This window comes from Amblyraja radiata, chromosome 8, assembly GCF_010909765.2.
Source record: "Amblyraja radiata isolate CabotCenter1 chromosome 8, sAmbRad1.1.pri, whole genome shotgun sequence".
Lineage (NCBI taxonomy): Eukaryota > Metazoa > Chordata > Chondrichthyes > Rajiformes > Rajidae > Amblyraja > Amblyraja radiata.
In genome coordinates, this window is record NC_045963.1 from 79799723 (window position 1) to 79821279 (window position 21557).

At 50.0% G+C, this 21557-nt stretch overlaps 1 protein-coding gene across 1 annotated transcript; it reads right to left on the minus strand.

Annotated features, from left to right (window-relative positions):
* Nucleotides 1–308: 308 nt before the first annotated feature.
* sertad2 (SERTA domain containing 2) lies at nt 309–2541 on the minus strand. Its single transcript, XM_033026327.1, has one exon. It carries the CDS (start codon nt 2476–2478, stop codon nt 1582–1584), a length of 897 nt encoding a protein of 298 aa, XP_032882218.1. The 5' UTR covers nt 2479–2541; the 3' UTR covers nt 309–1581.
* Between the last annotated feature and the right edge of the window lie 19016 nt (nt 2542–21557).

Below are 21557 nucleotides of genomic sequence, written 5' to 3' on the forward strand. Positions count from 1 at the left end.
CACAGTTTAAGGATAAGGGGGAAATCTTTTAGGACCGAGATCAGAAAAACATTTTTCACACAGAGAGTGGTGAATCTGTGGAATTCTCTGCCACAGAAGGTAGTTGAGGCCACAGTTCATTGGCTATATTTAGGAGGGAGTTAGACGTGGCCCTTGTGGCTAAAGGGATCAGGGGGTATGGAGAGAAGGCAGGTACAGGATACTGAGTTGGATGATCAGCCATGATCATATTGAATGGCGGTGCAGGCTCGAAGGGCCGAATGGCCTACTCCTGCACCTATTGTCTATGTTTCTATGTCTACGTTTCAGACTGACAGTCAGGGGGAGAGGGAGACACAGAGATATGGAAGGGCAAGGAGTGAAAACGAGAGATCAAAGGGGGCGATGTTGAAGGAAAATGTGGAATGGATCCCAGTTAGTTGGTGGGAAGATGCCAACGAGATACAATCGGTAATATTTGATCATGAGGGCAGCCGGAGTGGTGGGGGAACCAGGATAGGGGAGGGAGGGATGGAGAGAGGGAGAGGGAGGGGGTTCTGTCCCTGTATAGTCGATGCTGTCAATGACAAACTTTGGTTTTGATCTAAATGCTCAGCCCCAAGTGGGTGAATTAAAGACTGTAATTAATGGGTTAAAAGATGTACGGGTCCAGTCCTCAGTGTGGGGCTAAAGGCCGGCCCGTCTGCCCAAACCCCCCCTGCCTCCAGCAGTGAACCACGCTACTCACACTTACACACTCTCACACCCAACACGCCGACCCTCACTCATCGCTTTGTATAAAAGTACAAGTATTCTTGTTCACGATCGCCAGAGCACGTCCTATCAAAATAGCTATCCGGTGTATAAAAAACCCAGCGTTGTATAAAACAATGCGATCCACTGCCGAACCTGTACAAAAATATAAAACACAGCTAGACCACAGGTTTAGAAGAGTTAACCGTCTCCTGGTGCCCGGTGGCTGAACTAAAACAGCCGCGTGTGGAGCCTGCCTGCCTGCCTGCACCTTAACATAACGCATGCACGGGACAACCCTGGCTGCAGCGTGCCTGCCGGTGTGTGAGGACAACCTTGCTCCGCGGCAAGAGTCCGTCCGTCCGCTCACTCGGAGACGAGACATGATGGACAGAGCACGTGCATGCTCCCGCTTGTGGGCACGGTCCTGGTGGAACTGCAAACCATACTCGGCAACAATCCATGTACCGTTGTAAAGTCCCAACAATGCACGCACCATCACAAAGTTGTGACGATGCATGCATCGTCGCAAAGTTGCAACCATGCATGCACCACCGGAAAGCTGCGAACATGCATGCACCACTGTAAAGCTGCAACCATGCATGCACCATCGCAGCGTTGCGATGATGCATGCACAATGGCAAAGTTGCAACAATGCACGCACCGTTGTAACGCCGCAACACTGCATGCACCATTGCAAGGTTGCGACCATGCATGCACCATTGTAGAGTTGCAACAATGCATGCACTATTGTAAAGTTGCAGTGACTCCATGGATTTGCAAACTATAAAGGCTGAAGGGAATCTGTAAATAAGCGGTGGGTATTCAGAGCGAGTGTCGTGTGTCACATCAGGAGCCCACAAGAACCTCCATGATGTGGTCAAGTTCGGCCAGGTCCATTTTGAAGGGTTGGCTTGGAGCCACGGACTGGCCGCTGTAGGGCGAGAGTGTCTTCAGGATCTCGTCGGTGGTGACGGCGGTCACCCTGGCGCTGGGCGCAGTGGCCGCGGTGCAGGGGTCAAAGTCATACATGGACGTGTCAATGTCCGCAAACAGGATGTCGTCCAGAGTCAGGTCCGTGAGGAAGCCCGTGTTGGGGATCTCCAAGCTGCCGGGTGCTGGTTCTGCGGGCTTGGCTTCCGATGGCTTGTTCTCCTGTATCTCCGCATCCCTCTGGCCGCTCAGCTCGCCCGGCTCAGCGGGGCGCTGGTAGCCCCTCACGTTGCCGGCAACGGGCGCTGGACACAACTCCTCAATCTCCGCCAAGGCGGAAGAAAAACTGTCCTTGGGCGTGGGGGCGGGGGCCTTGCCCGTGGCTGGTGGGGTGAGGGGGGCAGGGAAGGGGTCCGCTTCCAGCAGGGAGGCAGGGGTGAGGCAGGAGCTGGCTGGAGGGGTGGAGGAGGAGGAGGAGGAGGGGGCCAGGGGGAGGGGGGGAAGCTGCACCTCACGGTAGTTATCGTTCAGTGTGTCCGTGGACTGAGAGGGGGTGATGAAGACAGGTCGCAGAGTCCCCTCTTGTTTCAGCTCCTCCTGTATACTACGCAGCATGTTGTTGATCAGGACTGTCTTCTGTAGACTGGGCTCCGTCAGCGGCTGCTGGTTGTACAACTTCATCAGCGAGATGTTGAAGATGGCTTGTCTCTGCAGTGTGTACGACACACGGGATGGGCCCGGCCCACAACACCCTTTGCCTTCCAGCCCAGCGTCATTCTCACGAAACTTGCGTTTAGCTCCTCTCCCCAACATCAATCTGGAAGACAGCAAACACTCAACGTTAAACCCAGATCCACCTGTCCGTCACACATGGACATTTACACAATTACATCAACACTGAATCAGATCCAAGCCTTGGTAGTCATACATGTGAGCAATAACAATACTTCATGTCATAGTGACTGGGACACAAGCAACACCTTCACACACACACACACACACACACACACACACACACACACACACACACACACACTCTCACACACACACACTCTCACGCACACACACACACACACACACTCTCGCACACACACACACAGACACTCCCACACACACACACTCTCACGCACACACACACACACACTCTCACGCACACACACACTCTCACACACACTCTCACGCACACACACTCACACGCACTCACACTCACACACACACACTCTCACGCACACACACTCACTCTCACGCACACACACACACTCACACACACACACTCTCACGCACACACACACACACACTCTCACACACACACACACACACACACACACACGCACACTCTCACGCACACACACGCACACACTCTCACGCACACACGCACGCACACACACGCACGCACACGCACACCCACTCACACACACACACACACTCTCACGCTCACACACACACACACGCACGCACACACACCCACGCACACACACACACACTCACACACACACACTCTCACACTCACGCACACACTCACGCACACACACACACTCTCACACTCACGCACACACTCACGCACACACTCTCACACTAACACACACATACACTCTCACGCACACACTCACCCACACACACTCACGCACACACACACACACTCACACACACACACACACACACACACACTCAGTCACGCACACACTCTCACCCACACACACTCACGCACACACTCACGTACACTCTCACAATCATGCACTCTCACACACACACATATTCTCATGCACACACACACTCACGCACACACACGTGTGTTTTTTAATTGTAGATATTGATATTATCCCAGCATTGAGCAGGGAGGATTCATGGGCTGAACATGCCAACTTCCCTACACTGATACAGAACAGCAGATAGATAGCGGGGCGTAAAGTGATATCTGTGTAGTATGATGCACCAGACAGGATAACACGTTGCAAATCTGAATCTTAGGGGCAATCCTAAACATGGCATTAGAATATCACACCATTGCCACCATGATAGCACGAGGAAACTCACGGATGGTTTGGAATTCTGGTGTTTATTCAGTTTGGTTTATTGTCACGTGTACTGAGGTACAGTGAAACACATCCATGTTCTCCACAGATGCTGCCTGACCCGCTGAGTTATGGTGCAGCAGCATCTGTGGAGCTAAGGAAATAGGCAACGTTTCGGGCCGAAACCCTTCTGGAAATAGACAAAGTTTCGGGCCGAAACCCTTCCGGGTTTCGGCCCGAAACGTTGCCTATTTCCTTAGCTCCATAGATGCTGCTGCACCCGCTGAGTTACTCCAGCACTCTGTGAAACGTCACCTATCCATGTTCTCCACAGATGCTGCCTGACCCGCTGAGTTACTCCAGCACTCTGTGAAACGTCACCTATCCATGTTCTCCACAGATGCTGCCTGACCCGCTGAGTTACTCCAGCACTCTGTGAAACGTCACCTATCCATGTTCTCCACAGATGCTGCCTGACCCGCTGAGTTACTAACACTGGGCCAGTAGTATATCCAGAGGGAACCTGGAGAGCAATATAGAGCTGGCAGAAGAATAAATAACTAAACACAGCTACTCCAGAACTAAAACATTCACTGTACAATTGTGAATGCATTCTCGGTGTAAGTTGGTGAATCAATCCAAAAGAGGAATTCTATCCTCAAACACAGCACGGAAACAGGCCCTTCAGCCAAACTTGCCCACGCCGACCAACATGTCCCAGCTACACTAGTCCCACCTGCCTGCGTTTGGTCCATATCCCTCTATACCTGTCCTATATAATATAAGATTGTTAAGGGTTTGGACACACTTGAGGCAGGAAACATGTTCCCGATGTTGGGGGAGTCCAGAACCAGGGGCCACACAGTTTAAGAATAAGGAGTAAGCCATTTAGAACGGAGACGAGGAAACACTTTTTCTCACAGAGAGTGGTGAGTCTGTGGAATTCTCTGCCAGGGGGCGATGGAGGCAGGTTCTCTGGACGCTTTCAAGAGAGAGTTAGATAGGGCTCTTAAAGATAGCGGAGTCAGGGGATATGGGGAGAAGGCAGGAACAGGGTACTGATTGGGGATGATCAGCCATGATCACATTGAATGGCGGTGCTGGCTCGAAGGGCCGAATGGCCTACTGCTGCACCTATTGTCTATTATCTATTGTCTATCTATGTACCTGTCCAAATGTTTTTATAGTAGATGTCTCAACAACCTCTGGCAGCTCGTTCAATATACCTACCACCCTTTGTGGGGAAAAGTTGCCCTCAGGTTCCTATAAGAGCTTTAGGTTCCTATAAGAGCTTTCCCCTGACATCTTAAACCAGCAATATTATTGCAAACATTGTTTAAACTTCATTGCTTCATCTATAAACTTTGTCAGTTGCCAAAAGGTAAAAGAAGACACGTTTCAGAAAGTCCGAGCGATTGTATAAGTGATGTCCTTCAGACATGATCATTCTCTTGTCATTTACTGTTATTCTCTCTCCAGACTAACAAGTCAGTCTTTACCGCAGAACAGATACCAAACATAATGTGTAGGAAATTGAAACTTAGTGAAGCCAGAACCAACATCATGAACTGACAAGAGGAAGGAATGTGGCCGGCGGTTTCCTCAACATTGTCAGCTGCTGTGTGGCATTTTACCCTCAGCTTAGATTTCCTGCCCCCTCACCAACACCTCATCAGATGCGACACAAGCCCAACGTGACCATAGGGCCCAAACTCTCACACACCCACTCACTGTGTGTGTCTGTGTGTCTCTTGTGTGTGTGTGTTGTGTGTGTGTGTTGTGTGTGTTGTGTGTGTAGTGTGTGTGTGTTGTGTGTGTGTGTCTTGTGTGTGTGTGTGTGTGTGTGTCTTGTGTGTGTGTGTGTGTGTGTGTTGTGTGTGTGTGTGTGTGTGTGTGTGTGTGTGTGTGTGTGTCTGTGTGTGGGTGTGCGTGTGTGTGTGTGCGCGTGTGTGTGTGTGTCTGTGTGTGTGTCTGTGTGTGCGTGTGTGCGGGCGTGTGTATCTGTGTGTGCGCGCATGTGTGTGTGTGCGCGCGCATGTGCGTGTGTGTGCGCATGTGTGTGTGCGCGCGTGTGTGCGTGTGTGTGTGCGCGTGTGTGTGTGTGTGTGTGCGTGTGCGCATGTGTGCGTGTGTGTGTGTGTGTGTGCGCGTGTGTGTGTGTGTGTGTGCGTGTGCGTGTGTGTGTGCGTGTGTGTGTGTGTGTGTGTTCCCAGATGTTGCACAGACTGTACAGGGTGTATACAGGTTGTATACTGGGTAACCTCACCCCCACACTTCCAACTTTACCCTGTAAAACACTCCGTTCATAAACAGCAGGATCACAATGAGGCCACAGCCTCACAGCGTCAGAGACCCGGGTTCCATCCCGACTACGGGCGCTGTCTGTACGGAGTTTGCACGTTCTCCCCGTGACCTGCGTGGGTTTTCACCGAGATCTTCAGTTTCCTCCCACACTCCAAAGACGTACAGGTTTGTAGGTTAATTGGCTTGGTGTAAATGTAACTTGTCCCGAAGATAGACACAAAATGCTGGAGTAACTCAGCGGGACAGGCAGCATCTCGGGAGAGAAGGAATGGGTGATGTTTCGGGCCGAGACCCTTCTTCAGACCGAGAGTCAGGGAGTCAGAATGGGGCTAGGAGGGAGAGATAGATCAACCATGAGTGAGTTGCGGAGAAGACTTGATGGGCTGAATGGCCTAATTCTGCTCCTTTCATTTATGAACTCTGTCCCAGACGGCTCCTGTTGTCATGGCAGCTCCCAGACGCCCGGCTCAATGTGAGAGAGACATGACCACTGTCTGTCCAACGGGACGCCAGTCTGGCCTGCGTCTGCCCAGCAACATAACAAGAGGAGTTGAGTTCAGGAGCAAGGAGGTCCTTCTGCAGTTGTACAGGGCCCTAGTGACACCACACCTGGAGTATTGCGTGCAAGTTTGGTCCCCTAATTTGAGGAAGGACATTCTTGCTATTGAGGGAGTGCAGCGTAGGTTTACAAGGTTAATTCCCGGGATGGCGGGACTGTCATATGCTGAGAGAATGGAGCAGCTGTGCTTGTATTCACTGGAATTTAGAAGGATGAGAGGATATCTTATAGAAACATATAAAATTATTAAGGGTTTGAACAGGCTAGATGCAGGAAAAATGTTTCCAATGTTGGGGTGGAGTCCAGAACCAGGGTCACACAGTTTAAGAATAAGGGGTCGGCCATTTAGGACTGAGTTGAGGAAAAGCTTTTTCACCCAGAGAGTTGTGAATCTGTGGAATTCTCTGCCACAGAAGGCAGTGGAGGCCGATTCACTGGATGTTTTCAAGAGAGAGTTAGATTGAGCTCTTAGGGCTAATGGAGTCAAGGGATATGAGGAAAAAGCAGGAACGGGGTACTGATTGTGGATGATCAGCCATGATCACATTGAATGGCGGTGCTGGCTCGAAGGGCCGAATGGCCTACTCCTGCACCTAGAAACTGCCATTACACCTATTTTCTATGTTTCCCACATTTGAGCCATGTCTGCAACAATTCAATAAGTCAAAGCCATCTCCACTCCAGGAGATGTTCCATGAAATTCAACTCAGTGGAATTCAACTTTTAGTAGGATAGTGCCAGGATTCATAAGTGATAGGAGCAGAATTAGGCCATTCGGCCCATCAAGTCTACTCTGCCATTCATTCATGGCTGATCTATCTCTCCCTCCTAACCCCATTCTCCTGCCTTCTCCCCATAACCCCTGACACCCGCACTAATCAAGAATCTATCTCTGCCTTAAAAATATCCACTGACTTGGTCTCCACAGCATTATGTGAAGTCAGGGGCCTGAGCTACAGGGGGAGTTTGGGGCAGGCTGGGTCTCTATTCCTTGGAGCGCAGGAGGATGAGGGGTGATCGTATAGAGGTGTATAAAATCATAGGAGGAATAGATCAGGTAGACGCACAGAGTCTCTTGCCCAGAGTAGGGGAATCAAGGACCAGAGGACATTGGTTCAAGGTGAAGGGGGAAAGATTTAATAGGAACATGGGTAACTTATCCATGCAGAAGGTGGTGGGTTTCTGGAACGAGCTGCCAGAGGAGGTAGTTGAGGCTGGGACTGTCGCAATGTTTACGGAGCATTTGGACAGGTACATGGATAGGACATGGATAGCAGGAAAAATATTCCCTACGTTGGGCGAGTCCAGAACCAGGGTCACAGACTTAGAATAAAGGGGAGGTCATTTAAGACTGAGGTGAGAAAAAACTTTTTCACCCACAGAGTTGTGAATTAATGGAATTCCCTGCCACAGAGGGCAGTGGAGGCCAAGTCACTGGATGGATTTAAGAGAGAGTTAGATAGAGCTCTGAGGGCTAGTGGAGTCAAGGGATATGGGGAGAAGGCAGGCACGGGTTATTGATTGGGGACGATCAGCCATGATCACAATGAATGGCGGTGCTGGCTCGAAGGGCCGAATGGCCTCCTCCTGCGCCTATTTTCTATGTTTCTATGACAGGTTAGGCAGGATATGGACCAAACACAGGCAGGTGGGACTAGTGTAGATGGGACATGTTGGTTAGTATGGGTGTCGGAGATTATGGGGAGAATGCAGGAGAATGGGATTGAGGGGGAAAGATAGATCAGCCATGATTGACTAGCAGAGTAGACTTGATGGGCCGAATGGCCTAATTCCACTCCTATCACTTACGGATGGCGATGTTGGTGTGGGCAAGTTGGGCCGAAGGGTCTGTTTCCATGCTGGCACCTATCCATGTTCTCCAGAGATGCTGCCTGACCCGCTGAGTTACTCCAGCACTCTGTGAAACGTCACCTATCCATGTTCTCCACAGATGCTGCCTGACCCGCTGAGTTACTCCAGCACTCTGTGAAACGTCACCTATCCATGTTCTCCACAGATGCTGCCTGACCCGCTGAGTTACTCCAGCACTCTGTCTGTGTCTATATTTAGAATCTTCCACTTGTCTTATTGTGGATGCAATGATTTCCAGGAACTTGGTGTCGCGGGTGTGGCAGACTGATTGCCATCTGGCAGCAGCCCGTGCTTTGCCTGGCCATGTACCTATAGTTCATTTGTCTATTATGGCCATGTGTAGCCAGTTACAGTGAACGGCCCTGTGGGGACACACACACACACACACACACACACACACACACACACAGAGACTGTTTAAAAAGGAACTGCAGATGCTGGAAAATCGAAGGTACACAAAAAAGCTGGCGAAACTCAGCGGGTGCAGCAGCATCTATGGAGCGAAGGAAATAGGCAACGTTTCGGGCCGAAACGAAACTTATTTATTCATTCATTCATAGCAGAGATGAGGAAGGGGCTAGGATGGCGACAGGGGAAGGGGAAACGTCACCTATCCATGTTCTCCACAGATGCTGCCTGACCCGCTGAGTTATGGTGCAGCAGCATCTGTGGAGCTAAGGAAATAGGCAACGTTTCGGGTCGAAACCCTTCTGGAAATAGGCAACGTTTCGGGCCGAAACCCTTCTGGGTTTCGGCCCGAAACGTTGCCTATTTCCTTCGCTCCATAGATGCTGCTGCACCCGCTGAGTTACTCCAGCTTTTTTGTGTACACACAGAGACTGTGTTGGCAGGCCCAATGTCCCAGCTGTGACGAATACTCTGCTGTCACTATTCCAGGAAGCAGTGAGTTGACACTTTGGGGAACTTTCTGCAAAGGGCAAGTTTAGCTTTCCGGTGCAGGCCTGATGTAATCCTCTGAAACAGGCCTGTTTCTTCAGTTCCCAGAGACAGCCTGACGTTGCTCTGGTAAACACGTCTCTCTGCTCACTTCACCGTTGCGGCAGTTCCTGCCGCTCCTCCCTACCAGCCCGACCTACCCTGCACAACATCACACACAGTGGAGCTGTGGGGAGAGAGGGAGGGAGAGAGACAGAGAGGGAGAGGGAGAGGGAGGGAGAGAGAGAGAGGGGGAGAGACGGACGGTGTGAGAGAGAGAGGGAGGGAGGGGGAGAGAGAGTGAGGGTTGTGAGTCCGTGGTATTCTCTGCCTCAGAGGGCGGTGGAGGCCGGTTCTCTGGATGCTTTCAACAGAGAGCTAGATAGGGCTCTTAAAGATAGCGGAGTCATAGAAACATAGAAACATAGAAATTAGGTGCAGGAGTAGGCCATTCGGCCCTTCGAGCCTGCACCGCCATTCAATATGATCATGGCTGATCATCCAACTCAGTATCCTGTACCTGCCTTCTCTCCATACCCTCTGATCCCCTTAGCCACAAGGGCCACATCTAACTCCCTCTTAAATATAGCCAATGAACTGGCCTCGACTACCCTCTGTGGCAGAGAGTTCCACAGATTCACCACTCTCTGTGTGAAAAAAAGTTCTTCTCATCTCGGTTTTAAAGGATTTCCCCCTTATCCTTAAGCTGTGACCCCTTGTCCTGGACTTCCCCAACATCGGGAGCAATCTTCCTGCATCTAGCCTGTCCAACCCCTTAAGAATTTTGTAAGTTTAGGGGATATGGGGAGAAGGGGATATGGGGAGTCAGGGGATATGGAGAGAAGGCAGGAACGGGGTACTGATTGGGGATGATCAGCCATGATCACATTGAATGGCGGTGCTGGCTCAAAGAGCCGAATGGCCTACTCTTGCACCTATTGTCTATTGTCTAATTAGGCCACTCGGCCCATCGAGTCTACTCCGCCATTCAACCATGGCTGATCTCTGCTTCCTAACCCCATTCTCCTGCCTTCTCCCCATAACCTCTGAATCAAGAATCTGTCTATCTCTGCTTTAAAAATACCCACTGACTTGTGGCATCCACAGCCCTCTGTGGCAATGAATTCCACAGATTCACCACCCTCTGACTAAAGAGGTTCCTCCTCACATCTTCTGTAAAAGAGCGCCCTTTAATTCTGAGGCTGTGACCTCTGGTCCTAGACTCTCCCACTAGTGGAAACATCCTCTCCGCATCCACTCTACCGAGGTCTTTCACAATTCTAGTGTGACTGGTGCCGGGACAAGCTTGTTTACCAGCTTGGATGAAGATGCTGTTTCGACAGCTCCTTAGCAGTTGCATGAGCTCACTCGGCTTGCTGCAGCTTTGTGACTTGCACCTGCTCCCCCTCTGAACAACAAACAGCCTCTCGATGTGGTTGGGACGGGCAGGTTAAAGGCAGCTCCCGATCCGACAGACAGGCCAGCACCCGCGGGCGACTTCAACACAACATGACGCTTCGAACGCAACCTGCACACGGTCAACTACTGGTGGACACTCATCCACATCTTCACCATTCATCTTCTCCACTGCCGTCACCTGGCACAAGAGGTGTCAATCCTTTTATCCCCATCGCACAAACCAACCTCCCTTCCCTCCACTCCATCTACACCTCACGCTGCCTCAGCAAGGCCAGCAGCATCATCAAGGACCAGTCGCACCCCGGCCACTCCCTCTTCTCCCCTCTCCCATCGGGCAAGAGGTACAGAAGTGTGAAAACGCACACCTCCAGATTCAGGGACAGTTTCTTCCCAGCTGTTATAGACAATAGACAATAGGTGCAGGAGTAGGCCATTCGGCCCTTCGAGCCAGCACCGCCATTCAATGTGATCATGGCTGATCATCCCCAATCAGTACCCCGTTCCTGCCTTCTCCCCATATCCCCTGACTCCGCTATCTTTAAGAGCCCTATCTAGCTCTCTCTTGAAAGCATCCACAGAACCGGCCTCTACCGCCCTCTGAGGCAGAGAATTCCACAGACTCACAACTCTCTGTGAGGAAAAGTGTTTCCTTGTCTCCGTTCTAAATGGCTTACTCCTTATTCTTAAACTGTGGCCCCTGGTTCTGGATTCCCCCAACACCTGGAACATGTTTCCTGCCTCTAGCGTGTCCAAACCCTTAACAATCTTATATGTTTCAATGAGATCCCTCTCATCCTTCTAAACTCCAGAGTGTACAAGCCCAGCCGCTCCATTCTCTCAGCATATTACAGTCCCGCCATCCCGGGAATTAACCTTGTAAACCTTATCAGGCAACTGAATGATCCTCTCACCAACTGGAGAGCGATCCTGACCTCCCATCCACCTCATTGGTGACCCTCGGACTATCTTTAATCGGGCTTTATCTTGCACAAAGCATTATTCCCTTTATCCTGTATCTGTACACTGTGGACGGCTCGATTGTAATCATGTATTGTCTTTCCGCTGACTGGTTAGCGCGCAACAAAAGCCTTTCACTGTACCTCGATACACGTGACAATAAACTGAGCTGAAGAACTGATCGCCCACATGGAAACAGACCCTTCGGCCCATCTTGCCGATGTCAACCAACATGCCCCATCTACACTAGTAACAGAGTGATACAGCGTGGAAACAGGCCCTTCGGCCCAACTTGCCCACACCGACCAACATGTCCCAGCTACACTAGTCCCACCTGCCTGCGTTTGGTCCATATCCCTCCAAACCTGCCCTATCCATGTACCTGTCCAACTGTCTGTTGCCATGATGTTGAGAGTCAGAGTGTGGTGGGATCACCCCTCAAACAGGGGGGGGGGGGGGGGGGCACATGAGTGGCAGTGGTGTTTCCTGTGTTGATCTGTAGTTAATCCGTGGGGGCCAAGTCAGTGGATATTTTTAAATTAGAGATGGACAAATTCTTGATTAGAGCGGGTGTCAAGGGTTATGGGGGGAAGGCAGGAAAATGGGATTAGAAGGCTGAGATCAGCCATGATTAAATGGCGGAGTGGACTCGATGGGCCGAATGGCGTAATCCTTGTGAACATGTATATATATAGATACGAACACTAATGAGTCTGACATTATTGAATGTGTGGACAAGAAGATTTGTTATTTTGTGTTGAAGATAGACACAGAGTGCTGGAGTAACTCAGCGGGTCAGGCAGCATCTGTGGAGAACATGGATAGGTGGCGTTTCACAGAGTGCTGGAGTAACTCAGCGGGTCGGGCAGCATCTGTGGAGAACATGGATAGGTGACGTTTCACAGAGTGCTGGAGTAACTCAGCGGGTCAGGCAGCATCTGTGGGGAACATGGATAGGTGACAACAGACAATAGGTGCAGGAGCAAGCCATTCGGCCCTTCGAGCCATTCAATGTGATCATGTGATGTTTCGGGTCGTGACCCTTCTTCAGACTGATGTCAGGGGAGGGGGCGGGACAACGATGGAATGTGGTCGGAGTCGATGAGACTGGTGGGAGAACTAGGAAGGGGATGGAGAGAGAGAGGGAAAGCAAGGGGTATCTGAAGTTAGAGAAGTCAATGTTCATACCGCTGTGGTGTAAGCTGCCCAAGCGTGTATATTTGTGTATATTTTTTATTCTGATTAAAGTTTATTTTTGTTTTTTTACCACTTCTGAAGCAAATGCTGTATGGACAATGTCCGTGTGGGCAGGATACATTTATGCCCCTGTCCCACTTAGGAAACCTGAACGGAAACCTCTGGAGACTTTGCGCCCCGCCCAAGGTTTCCGTGCGGTTCCCGGAGGTTGCAGGTGGTTGCCGGAGGTTGCAGGTAGTGGAAGCAGGTAGGGAGACTGACAAAAACCTCCGGGAACCTGCAAGAACGGTGTCTCTAACGATCTGCCGCTGTTGCAGCTGTACATGATCACTGACGCAGCCAACGTTTCTCCAAAGATGTATCCAGTTATAGAGCCAAGGTAGACAAAAATGCTGGAGAAACTCAGCGGGTGAGGCAGCATCTATGGAGCGAAGGAATAGGTGACGTTTCGGGTCGAGACCCTTAAAAATGCTGGAGAAACTCAGCGGGTGAGGCAGCATCTATGGAGCGAAGGAATAGGCGACGTTTCTGGTCGAGTCCCTTAAAAATGCTGGAGAAACTCAGCGGGTGAGGCAGCATTTATGGAGCGAAGGAATAGGTGACGTTTCGGGTCGAGACCCTTACGGGGTTTCGACCGGAAACGTCGCCTATTCCTTCTCCCGAAACGTCACCTATTCCTTCACTCCATAAATGCTGCCTCACCCGCTGAGTTTCTCCAGCATTTTTGCCGACCTACGATTGTTCCAGAATCTTGAGTTCCTTCTTAAACATAAGTTATAGAGCCAAACCTCTTCTCCACTACTCTGGGCAAGGGACTCTGTGCGTCTACCCGATCTATTCCCCTCGTGATCTTGTACACCTCTATAAGATCTCCCCCTCATCCTCCTGCGTTCCAAGGAATAGAGTCCCATATAACCATATAACAATTACAGCACGCAAACAGGCCATCTCGGCCCTTCTAGTCCGTGCCGAACACTTACTCTCACCTAGTCCCATCCACCTGCACTTAGACCATAACCCTCCATTCCTTTCCCGTCCATATACCTATCCAATTTATTTTTAAATGATAAAAACGAACCTGCCTCCACCACTTCCACTGGAAGTTCAGCCTGCCCAAACCTCTCCCTGTAGCTCGGGACCCTCGAGTCCTGGCAACATACTGGTAAATCTGCTACTCACCCTTTCCAGTTTAACGGCATTCTTCCGACAGCAGAGTGACCAAAGAGAAACATAGAAACATAGAAAATAGGTGCAGGAGTAGGCCATTCGGCCCTTCGAGCCTGCACCGCCATTCAATATGATCATGGCTGATCATCCAACTCAGTATCCTGTACCTGCCTTCTCTCCATACCCCCTGATCCCTTTAGCCACAAGGGCCACATCTAACTCCCTCTTAAATATAGCCAATGAACTGGCCTCAACTACCTTCTGTGGCAGAGAATTCCACAGATTCACCACTCTCTGTGTGAAAAATGTTTTTCTCATCTCGGTCCTAAAATATTTCCCCCTTATCCTTAAACTGTGACCCCTTGTTTTGGACTTCCCCAACATCGGGAACAATCTTCCTGCATCTAGCCTGTCCAACCCCTTAAGAATTTTGTAAGTTTCTATAAGATCCCCCCTCAATCTTCTAAATTCTAGCGAGTACAAGCCGAGTCCATCCAGTCTTTCTTCATATGAAAGTCCTGACATCCCAGGAATCAGTCTGGTGAACCTTCTCTGTACTCCCTCGCAACTTTTCGCAGACCAAAGTTGAAAGTTCAGACTTCTTCAAAGTATTGAACGCACTTTATTTGTCCAAGGCAGAGTCAAGGTACAAACAATGGAGGAAGGGATTCTGCATTTATTGTGGACTTCTGCCTGACTGTTAAGAATGAACCAATAGCAGTTTGTTACGTTGCAGTTAACAAGGAAGAGATAAGGTGCAGATTATTTCAATATCTAACTGAGGCATGTCCTATATTGTCCAAGTCACGCACACTGCCAGCAGTTATATTACAGCTTTAACAAAGCACAGGGTGATTCACACCACTCTTGACTCTGAGCCAAAAAGAGATATACAATAGACAATAGGTGCAAGAGTAGGCCATTCGGCCCCTCGAGCCAGCACCGCCATTCAATGTGATCATGGCTGATCATCCCCAATCAGTACCCCGTTCCTGCCTTCTCCCCATATCCCCTGACTCCACTATCTTTAAGAGCCCTATCTAGCTCTCTCTTGAAAGCATCCAGAGAACCGGCCTCCACCGCCCTCTGAGGCGGAGAATTCCACAGACTCACAACTCTCTGTGTGAAAAAGTTTTTCCTCATCTCCATTCTAAATGGCTTACACCTTATTCTTAAAGTGTGGCCCCTGGTTCTGGACTACCCCAATATCGGAAACATGTTTCCTGCGTGTCCAAACCCTTAATAATCTTATATGTTTCAATAAAATACCCTCTCAAACTCCAGAGTATACAAGCCCAGCTGCTCCATTCTCTCAGCATATGACAGTCCCGCCATCCCGGGAATCAACCTGGTGAACCTACGCTGCACTCCTTCAATAACAAGAATGACTTTCCTCAAATTAGGGGACCAAAACTGCACACAATACTCCAGGTGTGGTCTCATTAGGGCCTGTACAACTGCAGAAGGACCTCTTTGCTCCTATGCTCAACTCCTCTAGTTATGAAGGCCAACATGCCATTCGCTTTCTTCACTGCCTGCTGTACCTGCATGGTTACTTTCATAGACTGATGAACAAGGACCCCCAGATCTGGTTGTACTTCCCCTTTTCCCAACTTGATCTTGGAGGAAGAGAGTTCAATGCTTGAAAAGCATCTCAACGGAGAGAGCGTGGTGATGAAACGTGAAGACGTCACCAGATTTGGAAACAAGTAGTTTGGCTGCACGAGCGGCAAACGTTGATGTAAATGTGATTTACCCCAGAGCTTGTGGTGTGGATAGTGATCAGTAGACCCGTTGAGAGATCGGCAGGTCAGATATAGGCCAAAACACCAATTACCCTCACCATACCCAAACAAACTCTTTTTCCTCATCTCAAATGTTTAAAAAAATCGTTTGGAAGTCTGACTATGACTTGATTCGGCGGCAATGGGAGCCTCAGCAATGGGAGCCTCGCCGACAACAGGAGCCTCGGCAGCAATGGGAGCCTCGCCGACAACAGGAGCCTCGGCAGCAATGGGAGCCTCAGCAACGTGGGCCGGGCAATGGGAGCCCACTGGCGGGTGGCAGCTTCGGCAGCTTCGACCGCCCCGGGCCGCGAAGTTTGAACCGTCCTGTCCGCGGAGCTCGGATTCAGCCGCGGGACTTACTTACCATCACCCGGTGGGGCCACAACAATGGAGGCCTGGATCGCCTCTACACAGAGGGAGAACACAAGGAGGCAAGAGACAAGAACTTTAAGACTTTTGCCTTCCACCACAGTGAGGAGGTGCCTGGTGAACTCACTGTGGTGGATGTTAAATTTGTGTTTATTGTGTGTTTTGTTATTTTATTCTATGTTATGACTGCAAGGCACGAAATTTCGCTCAGACTGAAAAGTCTGAATACTTGATACTTGACTTGACTTGAGCCTCGGCAGCAATGGGAGCATCGGCAATGGGAGCCTCGCGGTCGATGGGTGTGAGGGGGAAGGGGAAGACAATGGTGACCGCCATGAGGGATGGTGGGAGAACAAAGGGGAACACAGTGTCGGGGGAGGGGGGGCACTTTAGTTTAGAATCATCTGCCCAGGGCGGGGATAAGTCTGTGTTTGTTTGTTCGTTCGTTCGTACTTGCTCCAAGAAGGAACGTTATTGCCCTTGAAATGAGTTCAGAATCAAGGCTACAAATAACCATATAACAATTACAGCACGGAAACAGGCCATCTCGGCCCTTCTAGTCCGTGCCGAACACGTATGCCCCTGTCCCACTTAGGAAACCTGAACTGAAACCTCTGGAGACTTTGCGCCCCACCCAAGGTTTCCGTGCGGTTCCCAGAGGTTGCAGGTGGTTGCCGGAGGTTGCAGGTAGTGGAAGCAGGTAGGGAGACTGACAAAAACCTCCGGGAACCGCACGGAAACCTTGGGTGGGGCGCAAAGTCTCCAGAGGTTTCCGTTCAGGTTTCCTAAGTGGGACAGGGGCATTACTCTCAACTAGACCCATCTACCTGCACTCAGACCATAACCCTCCATTCCTTTCCCGCCCATATAACTATCCAATTTATTTTTAAATGATAAAATCAAACCTGCCTCCACTACTTCCACTGGAAGCTCATTCCACACAGCTACCACTCTCTGAGTAAAGAAGTTCCCCCTCATCTTGCCCCTAAACATTTGTCCCTTAATTCTCAAATGTGTTATAACATTTTAAACTGCCTTCTATCTCATAAGCCAAACTTGTCTCCTCAAGTAAACATTTGGCCCTATTTCTATCATCAGCTTGTAAAGATGAATGATCACTTGATGTGTCACCTCTATTTAATGCCACGGCACATTTTTACCACAAACTAAAATGGTGATCACATTATTAAAGATACATTCCCTTTTTTTCCCTAACACCATTTTGTCTCCATTTCACCTCCAGCCTTTGTCACTGACTCCACCCATCTGCCAACCCCCCCCCCCCCCCCACTCACCTGTATCCACCTATCACTCTCCAGGTTTGTCCTGCCCCCACCTCTCCTTTCCAGCTTTCTCACCCCACCACCCCCCCCACTCCAACAATCTGAAGAATGGTCTCGACTCCCGACTCAAAACGTTGTCTGTTCATTCCCTCCACAGATGCTGCCTGACCTGCTGAGTTAATTCCAGCAGTTGTGTGCAGTTCAAGAGGCCGGCATTTGCAGTTGCTGGTGTGTCTCCAGCTGTGCTCATTAAATCCTTCAAAGCATTACACGCACGTTCAGTACAAGAGGAGAGGATGAAAAACACGTCAAACAAGTGCTGGAGTAACTCAGCGGGTCAGGCAGCATCTGAGGAGAACATGGATAGGTGACGTTTCCAGGCTACATCTGAAGAATGGCTTTGACCCGAAACGTCACCTATCCATGTTCTCCACAGATGCTGCCTGACCCGCTGAGTTACTCCAGCACTCTGTGAAACGTCACCTATCCATGTTCTCCACAGATGCTGCCTGACCCGCTGAGTTACTCCAGCACTCTGTGAAACGTCACCTATCCATGCATCTGTGGAAGGGCCTGCTTCCACGCTGTATCTCTAAACTAAACTAGTGTGCGGGGATCGCAGGTCGGCGCGGAATCGGTGAGGAAAGGCCGACCATGCTGTATCAGTAAACTAATGCTTCATAGTTTGAGTTTCACAATGGGGTTGTATTTAATTTTAGGGAAAGGTTACAAAAGCAAACATTAATGACACCAACACTCGCTCTATTTACACGGCAATTATAACTTCACTGACGTTAGTGCTCACTAAAAGGGCAAAATAACACTGCGTCAAGTTTGCAGACGACACAACGGTGATCGGGCTGATCACCAACGGTGATGAAACAAACTACAGAGCGGAGGTGCAGAACCTGGCGGACTGGTGCGCATGTAACAACTTGTCTCTAAACACCTCCAAGACCAAGGACTGATTATCGACTTCAGGAGGTCCCATAATGGAGAATACGCCCCAATCTCTATCAACGGGGACAATATCAACTGAGTAAAGAAGTTCCCCCTCATGTTACCCCTAAACTTCTGTCCCTTAATTCTCAAGTCATGTCCTCTTGTTTGAATCTTCCCTACTCTCAATGGAAAAAGCTAATCCACGTCAACTCTGTCTATCCCTCTCATAATTTTAAAGACCTCTATCAAGTCCCCCCTTAACCTTCAGCGTTCCAAAGAATAAAGACCTAGATATTCAAATATTCATTGTCTTTAGGCCTCCACAGCCATCTGTGGCAAAGAATTCCATAGATTCACCACCGATCAACCGACTGGCCCTCCACTCAGTTACACCCCCATTTCTTTGCCAATCTTCGAGAGGGAGTTGCAAACATCTACAGTCTCTCTTGGAGATTCCCTCCTCTCTAGCATTCTGGAAACAGCTTGTGAGGAGATCATTGTGAGGAGCTCTGAAGATACGACACAAAATGCTGCAGTAACTCAGCGGGACAGGCAGCATCTCTGGGTTGAAGGGATGGGTGATATTTTTCAGACTGAAGAAGGGTCTTGAGCCAAAACGTCACCCATTCCCTCTCTCCAGATGCTGCCTGACCCGCTGAGTTACTCCAGCACTCTGTGAAACGTCACCTATCCATGTTCTCCACAGATGCTGCCTGACCCGCTGAGTTACTCCAGCACTCTACCGAGAGCATATTATTTGAATGACTGGCCTTATCGCAACATAATGAGGAGACTCCACGGCTTGTCTGAGATGGATCCACACGTATGTGAGGATGCTCTTCATTGACTATAGCTCTGCATTCAATACGGTCATCCCCACCAAGCTCACCACCAAACTCCACCAGCTAGGCCTCAGCTCACCGATATGCGCTTGGATCCTGAATTTTCTCACGGAGCGACCGCAGGCAGTGAGACTGGGCCCGCACCTGTCCTCCACCATCACCCTGAGCACCGGCACACCACAGGGTTGTGTACTAAGCCCCATGCTCTACTCCCTCTTCACTCATGACTGTGTCCCTGCATTCGACACCAACACCATCGTGAAGTTTCCAGACGACACAACAGTGATTGGGCTGATCACCAACGGTGATGAAACAAACTACAGAGCGGAGGTGCAGAACCTGGCGGACTGGTGCGCCAATAACAACTTGGCACTAAACACCTCCAAGACCAAGGAGCTGATTATTGACTTCAGGAGGTCCCATTCTGGAGAATACGCCCCAATCTCCATTTATGGGGAAAGTGTGGAGAGAGTGTCCAGCTTTAAGTTTTCTGGGCACTCACATTTCAGAAGACCTCACATGGTCCACAAACACCGCCGCGCTGGTCAAGAAGGCACAGCAGCGACTGTTCTTCCTGAGGACATTAAAAAGACTGGTCTGCCCCAACAGCTGCTGACAACGTTCTACCGCTGCACCACAGAGAGCATACTAACGTATGGCATCTCTGTGTGGTATCTCAGCTGCACGGAGGCGGAGAGGAGAGCTCTTCAGCGCGTCGTCAACAGAGCGCAGCGGATCATCGGGACAGAGCTACCAGCCTTGGAGGGCATCTACCACACGCGGTGCCTCAGGAAGGCCCTCAGCATCCATAAGGACTCATCACACCCCTGCCACGGTCTGTTTCAACTACTTCCCTCCGGCAGACGTTACAAGGCCTTCTACGCCCGAACCTCCAGACTCAGGAACAGTTTTATCCCAAGAGCTATAGCGGCTCTGAACCGGCCCTAATGAGTGCCCCCCCCCCCCACCCACCCCCTTTGGACAGTCTCCCTCAGATGGTCACGTCAATCAATTCAGCTTGTTTATTTATGTATTGTATTTATTTACCTTTCTTGTACATCAGTGGAGCTGCACACTAAATCTCGTTGCACTGACGTACAATGACAATAAAAGATATATTATTATATTATTATTATTATTATTATTATTATTAGGCGTTGGTAAATCTATAGACCAGTACAAGGTGCACATACGATTCTGGTTGGCCCTGTTCAGGACTTGGTTTACATTATTATGTCAGTTTGCAACTCGCATTTTTATTTTCATTGGCTTTGAATATTTATCAAAAGGGGAAGCTGTGACCAAAAGGGGAGGCAGGGGACCAGATCTCATTCAGGAGTGTCAGCGTTTTCAGAGACTGTAAGTTTCTGGGTGCCTCGGTGTGCGAGTTATTTCCTGTTGTTGACTAGAATATTTATTTAAAACCACCTCACACGGAGCCTGAGGCTTTCAATTCTGTTTTGGAATCTTCTACCCTGCCATTTTATTCCTGCCTTTCTCTTCTCTCTCCCCCCCCCAAAAAACCCCCCTCTGCGATCAGTTTGAGAGCCCCCCCCCCCCCGCCCAACATCAATCTGTCACCACCCTCCACCCCCCCACCATTCACGGAACGCCACCATCTTTCACAGTAACGCTGAGATCGGCAATATGTAGGAAAGAACTGCAGATGCTGGTTTAAACCGAAGATAGACTCAAAATGCTGAAGTAACTCAGTGGGTCAGGCAGCATCTGTGGAGAGAAGGAATGGTTGACGTTTCGAGTCGAGTCCTTTCTTCAGAGTACAATACAATTTATTTGTTGTCATTTGAACCCAGAGGTTCAAACGAAATTTGGTTTCTGCAGTCATACAAACAAGAAGAACCAAGACACAACACAATTTACACAAACATCCATCACAGTGAATCTCCTCCTCACTGTGATGGAAGGCAAAGTCTTATCTCTCCCCTGCACTCCTCGTTCTCCTCCCGATGTCAAAGTCAAAGCCCCCGGCGGGCGATGGTAAATAAGTGCCGTGGCAATTATAAAGCCGCGCCGGGTGATGCAAGGCCGCGCTCCGGGTCTTGGTGTTGGAGCCCCCGCGGGCACTAACAAGTCCAGCGGCCATTTAAACCGCGCCGGGCGATGTAAGGCCCCGCTCCAGGTCATCCTCAACCCCACAACTCGGGCGGGAGAAGTCACCGTTGCGGAAGCCCCGAAAAGCGGTCTCCCAGCAGGGACCCGCGGGCTCCCGGTGTCACCGTCCACCA